Source organism: Octopus bimaculoides, chromosome 4, assembly GCF_046866305.1.
Source record: "Octopus bimaculoides isolate indiv1 chromosome 4, ASM4686630v1, whole genome shotgun sequence".
Lineage (NCBI taxonomy): Eukaryota > Metazoa > Mollusca > Cephalopoda > Octopoda > Octopodidae > Octopus > Octopus bimaculoides.
In genome coordinates, this window is record NC_142931.1 from 99,387,741 (window position 1) to 99,395,674 (window position 7,934).

At 35.3% G+C, this 7,934-nt stretch overlaps 1 protein-coding gene across 5 annotated transcripts in view; it reads right to left on the reverse strand.

Annotated features, from left to right (window-relative positions):
- LOC128247611 (A disintegrin and metalloproteinase with thrombospondin motifs 7-like) overlaps positions 1-7,934 on the reverse strand; it is a 176,410-nt gene that overhangs the window by 103,001 nt on the left and 65,475 nt on the right. For all 5 annotated transcript variants that reach the window (XM_089351091.1, XM_089351090.1, XM_089351089.1 and 2 more), the window contains exon 9: positions 418-546. In XM_089351091.1, the coding sequence (XP_089207217.1) occupies positions 418-546 (129 nt within the window). The remainder of the gene's footprint in view (positions 1-417; positions 547-7,934) is intronic.

Genomic DNA, 7,934 nt, shown 5'->3' on the forward strand with positions numbered 1-7,934 from the left:
GCAATTTATCATGGCGAATGCCGGACAGAAGGGTTTTATATATATATATATATATATATATATATATATATATATATATATATATATACATATATATGTATGTATGTATATACAATTTAGCTAGGTGTAAAATACACCTAAGGGATATTAAACATCCGAAGAATATACTGGTCTATATTAGCTATATCAATGACAATATTATTCCAATATGTAAATTAAAAATAAACAGACTATACAGTTTATTAATATATAAATATAAATAAGTATATATATACACACACATACATATATATATATATATATATATATATATATATATATATATATATATATATATATAGTGTGTGTGTCTATATGTGTGTGTAGGCATATAGCAGACATATAATTGAGCCATGGATATAAGTTGTCAGAACTTACTTATGACCTAACTCATGTGCTTCCAAATACCAAAGTCCCCATGTTATCTGATTATTGACAGCACAGCGCAATGATGCACGGCAAACTCCAGGCTGGTATGCTCGTCCTCCAGGTGCATGTGATTCTTTCCTGTATCATATTGAAATGAATGTATTTAATATAGGATGTAGATTAAGCAGTAAATGATTGATAAATCATCATACGTATGTGCGTGTGCGTGTGTACATGCATGTGTGTATGTGTGAGCGCACGTGTGCATGTAACTATATATTCACTTATCTTCTGTAAATAAACACTTCATGTTAGTCTCCTAATCATGCTACATGTGTGCGTGCGTGCGTGTGTGTGTGAGTGTGTGTGTGTGCGTATGTATGTGTGTGTGTGCTTTGTGTGTGTATTAGAAATATTTATAATGATATTGAACATGGTGACTTGTTCTTCCTCAAAATTTGTTTCCTCTCATTTTACAATTTTATATAGCATATTATTTATGATCTTTATGGTTTACATATGTTTCCACTGCACAGATTATGGGTAGTTGCAGGTGCAACCTGGCATGATTTTTGGTGCAGCTTCTTCAGGGTCTAACCATTTGGCTAGTTTCGAAGCGAACTGAGTGGAATTAGTTCTTGTTTTTTTTAGTTAGGGTTCGGAGGGAGGTGTTGGGGTTGTTTTGAAACTGAAATTCAATCTGTTTGTAGACTTGTGCAGTTGACCTCAAATTCACACCAGATGCTGTCCAAAGTCAGGGTTTGATCTAACTAGAAACAGTTAGCTACAGAAGGGACCAGGGTACTAAAACCAAAATAACACGCAGTTGAATAAGGGTGGGAAGTAATCTAAAAGCCAGAAGTCAAAGGGTAACAACCCTAATACAGACCAATATCTTCACAAGACAGGGAGTGCGACCTGCTAAAAATTCCAGCACACAAACACCTATATATTGAAAACTTAGAAATAATACTAGACCAATATAAACGAGGACAGCAGAGACTTCTAGTGGAGGCCATAACACAATATAAACTCAAGATGTTTGACGAAAAACTTGGTCTATAGATGCAAAATCACTTCTGAGGGAAGGACGTACTTCTATATGGGGGCAAGTTCTCTTAATTTCAAGAGAAGGTTGGCCAATCATTTAAGTTTTTTTAAAAATAGGGAAAAGATGAAGGATACTAGCCTAAGCAAACTAATCTGGTCAATTAAAGACAGTAACCATAACTATACAATAGAGTGGGAAATAATCAGAACAGCTAAACCAAAGCAGGCAGGAAGAAGTTGATGTGACTTGTGCATAGAAGAATTATATCAAATATTTAAAATCGAGAAACACATTACTTAATATCAATCTTGAACAGGCTTTAAGATGCGTACACACTAACACAGCAAAACTTTAAAAAAATTTAAAGAAGGTTCTAAATAATCAATGCTCCACCCACAATCAAGAGGATAGAAGAACATATCCTAAACCCCCAAAATTCATGGTCCTCCTTAGCAAACCTAGCATATACTTTATTCAATGTATACCGCAAAACATAAACAACACAGTCAAGAAAATGAATATATAAACAGCTAAAGACTTTATACTACAAGCACTACACTTGAAATCAAAGCTACACCACACCCAACCACCACAATAAACAAGGAACCCTGCAAAACATCAACTTTGACCTAATTAGATCAAACCCTGACTTTGAACAGTAACTGGTGTGAATTCGAGGTCAACTGCACAAGCCTACTAACGGATTGAATTTCAATTTCTAAACAACCTCACCACCTCCCTCCGAACCCTAGCTAAAAAAAAACTAACTCCACTCAGTTCGCTTCAAAACTAGCCAAATGAAGAAGCTGCAACAAAAATTGTGCCAGGCTGCATCTGAAACTGCCCATAATCTGTGCAGTGGAAACGTGTGGGTCATAAGGACCATAATGATATTCTATATAAAATTGTAAAATAAGAGAAAATAAATTTTGAGGATGAACAAGTCTCCATGTTCTATATCATTATAATTATTGCTAATATTTACTCCAGTCAATGTTATCATTCAGAGAAGTGGACACGAAATTTACAGAGTGACTAACAACTAATAATAGTTATAGACGTTAAATACCGATCGACGTGCTTAACTGTAATCTGGAACATAACTGAGAGCCACCACAGTATCCACCCAGATGATATATCCCTCCAAACTCTCTCTTTCTCTCTCTCCCTCTCTCTCTCTCTCTCTCTCTCTCTCTCTCTCTCGCACACACACACACACACACACACACACACACACATATATGTATGTATGATATATATATATATATATATATATATGTATATATATATATATATATATATATATGAAAGAAACTGTTTCATACAGTGCTCAGGTGCACTACAACTAAGAAAGCATAAAAGCCATCAGGTGTACTGTTGTTGGATTCCAGGAAGCATGGAAGTTTTGAAGGACGTAGTGTCTAAACAGCTAACAACTGATACGGGTAGTTTATTCTATGCTTCAACAATTTCGAGCGTGAAAAAAAAGTTTCCAAAAGCCATGGGTGCTGTGCTGTCTTTTATTTTGTAAGCATGTCCACAGGTGTTTGTCATATGGAATACAAAAAGGTGCCCGAGGTTGTTATTGGAAAGATGATGGATAATCTTGTAGGTGTCTACCAAGTCAGTTGCCAAACGTCTGAGCTTCTATGTGTCCATGCCCAGAGAAGCAAGATGTTCATAGTATGGTAGATGCCTGATGGCGGGTATTCGTTTTGTTGCACGTTTCTAAAGTTTCCAGGAGATTTATATGCTGAGCAAAATAGGGATAGCAGACTGGTAATGCAAATTCTAAGTGTGGATGTACCATTGTCATATAGAGTTTTAAATAGATAGCTGGAGGGCGGCTGAGTGAGACTAGGACACCCTTGGCCTTCTTTACTGAGTGGGACTAGGACACTCTCAGCCTTCTTGACAATCTTAGAGATGTGGTTTGTCCAACGCGGATTGTTGTTTACAATAATACACAGATCACGTTCACTAGATGACTTCTTGAGATTGGTATTGCTGAGGGAGTATCTAAAGGCTGGGTTTTCCTCCCAAAGTGCATGGTGACGCACTTGCCTACAACTAGCTTGAGTTACCAGTCAGAAATCCATTGCTGCATTGTGTCCAGGTCTGATTGTAGGAAATGTCTATAGTGCGTAGGATCTGTTCTTTTTATCTCAAGGTACAGCTAGGTGTCATTTGCATATTTCAACACTGTCACGTTCCTCAAGTTGGCATCTATGTTATTAATATATGCAACAAACAGTAGGAGTCCTCCAAGAACGTATCCCTGTGGTACACCAGAACTCATCTCGTAGAATGAAGAATAATGTCCTAGAACTGTAACTTCCTGTTTCCGACTGAGAATGAAGGACTTCAGCCAGTTACAGAAATCGTTTTTCACACCCATTGCAAAGAGTTTTGCCATGAGTCGTATATATATTGTATATATACGTATACATGGATACACACACACACACACACACACACACACACACACACATTTATTAATGGTGAAGGCCTGTTTATAGGGTTACCCTAGGTCTCTTGCCATAAAGTGTATCTTAATTGCATATCATCAGAACCTAAGACTTGTTGGCCTATGGCCTCTTTAAAGAGGGCATAGGACAATAAGTCTCAGGATACTCTTTATTGAGAGAGACCCAGGATAACCCTATAAACAGGCCTTCACCAGTAATAAATATAGACTGCTGTACTTCTTAGAGTGTGCTACTTCTCTGTTTTTATGTTTTTCATTGATATATATATATGTGTGTGTGTGAGTGTGTGTGCATGTATGTATGTATGTATGTATATATACTTATATATATATATATATATATATATATATATATATATATATATATATATATATATATATATGTATATATCAGTGGCAATTTTTCAGTAAATAAATTTTCGTATTCCTACAATTTACATATGGGAGATTCTGAATATGCAATCACCCCCGTATGACCTAGAATAAGCAGGGAATAAAAAATGGCTCTGTAAAGATGAGCCTGAAATAAGTGTATTGTTTGTATTTTTCTCTCTCTTCGAAACGTCAGTACTTTCCCATCCACACTCTCCCTTAAAAAGTCTAAAAATCATAAGTGAAATGTAATAAAGATGAAATTGGATTCTGTTAATATTTTTGCATATTCGGAATCTTTGTTAAAGGTAGGAATACGAAAAAAATTTTCACAAAATTCGTTTTTCAAAGGGGTGCGATTCTGCATTAGCCCCTATACCTATTGGTTGAGCTGAATCAAATTGAAATGATTTAATTAAGAGAGCACATTTAGTTACATTATATGGCCATTCTTTAAGGTCGTTACGCCCTGGAAGACAAGTCAGGTGCTTTATCATGCTACTTGTCAATTCCGGGAAAATTATTGATACTCAAGCAAACTGTTCTGAGACTTACTGAACTCCGTATATTAAAAGACTACGTCTCACGCACACACATTGAAAATACACGCATATACATGAATACACACACAATGAAAGACAGTGAAAATTCAACATTATAAATCTCTGAGATTGAAACAAGACATTTACGGCCGTAAATAGACTACACCCAGCAGCACAGAAAGGAAAACCTATGTAGGTTAGGCGTGACGAAGAAGTCGAACCATTTCTCCTGCCAAACAATACTGATGTAAGGTGGTCGAACCTTACATTATAAGAAACACTAACCAAAACCTGTAATATATGCCCTTTAATATATTCAATGTTTTTTTAAGGTTCTAAAATGTTATTTACCTCATTTATATATTAATTCAATTCTTCGATCTTTCTGGGCAAATATATCTATCACATTTTCATAGAAATCTTCTCTTTTCATCAATTGTTGTAATAAATCTTTTTCAATTGACATTAGTGCTAACCCAGACAGTCTTCTTTCTCCTATCGCATTTCTTTGGTATGTTTTGATTCTACTTAATGCAGAAAAGGATCGCTCTACAGAAGCAGTGGTAGACGGAATTGTCAAAATCAACTTGCACAGATTGAAGAGTTCTGGCATAGTTTCAACAAGGTCACTGCTGTAAATGTAACTCATTAAATGACTTAACTTCGCTTTTTAAAATCTTTCATTGAATACGTCACATTGAGCTAGCTCACTTTGTAATCGAATTACATCAAAAAATCTGCCATAAGTGATTTTTAAAGAATCTATAGAGTTCACAGGAAATTGTTTGCAATATTCATCAACTTTGTTGAAATTCAAAAGTTCCATGAATGTAAACTCTTCTAAGGATGAATATCGTGCTTTTATTTGGTCAACTACTGTACTGATAATTTTGTTACAATGCATTCTAATAATGTCGTTGAGGCTCAATAGATATATTTTTGGATCTCTGAATTTCGATTCGTGCATCGACTCCATATTTTTCCCCTAACATATCATAAAAGATTGAAAAATTATCAAGTTTGTTTTCGAGTACAGTTCTAGTTTTATCTATTTGCTCTTTACAATACACTATGTCATGACTTTTACTCTGGATATTAAATAAGACGTCAGTAAAAGAAAAAATGTCACTGAATACTTCTAACAAAAATAAGAAATCACTGGTTTGACAGACCAGTGAAGATAGAAGCTGTATCTAGATGACTTTCCATTTTTTGTCATATTTACTGATTAAATATACGAGTTCTTTGGTCACCCACCGTTTATAATTAATTGTTTTCCATCGAAGTCTCTTTTCAAAAAACTATTTCTCAAAATATCGTTTATAACACACATTTCACTCATTTGGAAAAAAGTAACACACGTGTAAGCATCTGCGTAAATTGTAAGTAAATTTCAAAAAAGAAAAACGGAAAAATAACGTTAGTCAAATTAAATATTTTTGTTTTCAGAACACTCCAAAAATATAATAGTGCAAACAGATGTTTTGGATAAAAAAATTCAAACTTACCGCCAGGCTGTTCCAAGAATTATGGCTAATTATAGCAGTTCTTGAGAACTGCTCTAGTTCCGGTCAAAAAGTAGAACCAGCTAACAAAGAGATAGAGAGGTGGGGTCATGCTATTATCAGAAAGCATTACTTCCTATGATAAATTTGTGGAATCACTGACAGAGAGAGGAAGGGGTACAAAATATATGTGCTATCGGTCTTAGCATATCTTTTGACAGGTCACTAAGAGAGAGAGAGAGAGAGAGAGAGAGAGGAAGGAAGGACAAACTAACATAGATAGGAAGTTAGGGAGTGTCTATATGCGGGATTCTCAATGCATGCCTTCTCAAAGCAAAAGTACTAGTCACTGAGAGGGGGGAAGGGGAGACAGAATATTTTGAAAACAACTGGACGGATTTTTCTTTGCAAGAATGTAACTATTTTATCTAATTTTCCGATGATATGGTTAAAAATAACAGAACATGCAGCGCATAGCTTGCATAACTGAGAGTGCACACCCCTGGTATATATATATATATATATATATATATATATATATACATAGATGTATATGTCAGGTCACCTCATAAGTAATGTCCGGATTTTAAATAAGGGAAACAAGTGATCAAATCTTATATTTTCATGAAACTTAATTGTCAATATTGTTTCCAAGATTATCTATGACATTTTTCCTTCTACTCATAAGCTTTTTAATCCCATTAGTAAAAAACACATTTGGTGTTTGCCAGTTTTTACTTCCTCCATTATTTCGAGAGTCAATCAATCTAAATGATTTTGTAAACTATGGAACAAATGGTAATAGCAAGGTCTGGGGATTAAGACAGATGAGCAATTTTCTCCCAGCCAAGTTCCTCAATTTTCTGTGATGTGATCTTTGCAGTGTGGAGTCTTGCAATATCTTGATGAAACACTACTGACCTTTTTTTCCTTCAAAGTAGTGTTCAAATGCCCTAATTGCTGACAGTTGATTCGAGCACTGATTGTTGCATTAGTTGGTAGCAACTCAAAGTGGATGACTCCTTTGCAATTCCACCAAAGAGAGAGAAGAACCTTCTTTGCATATAGTTCCCCTTTTGGTTGTGGTTGAGTTTTTTCCCCTTCACCAAGCCAATATCTATGATGCTTAACATTTTGATAAAAACCCATTTTATATTACCAGTCACCAGTCTGTCCGAAAAGGATGAAATGAGTTTATGAGAATGAAGAGCAGATATCCACTCAGGATTTGCAGTTGGCTTCAGACAAATTATGAGGCACCCATTTTCCAAGTTTTGGGACCTTTCTAAGCTGATGAAGATAGTGGTGAACAGTTGTATCATTTAAATGAAGCTTGCTTACTAATTCTTCAACTGAAACTGCACGATCCTTTTCAAGTTCTGCCAAAAGGAGCTTATCATCAAACTCAATTAGATGTCCTGTTCGGGCAACATCTTCAAGATTGAAATCTCCACTTCTGAATTTTACAAACCATCTTCTGCAAGTTCTTTCATTCAGGCATTCTTCTCCATAAGCTGAGTGAATATTTCAAGTCGCCTCAGCTGCAGAATTCCCTTTTTTTTTTAACT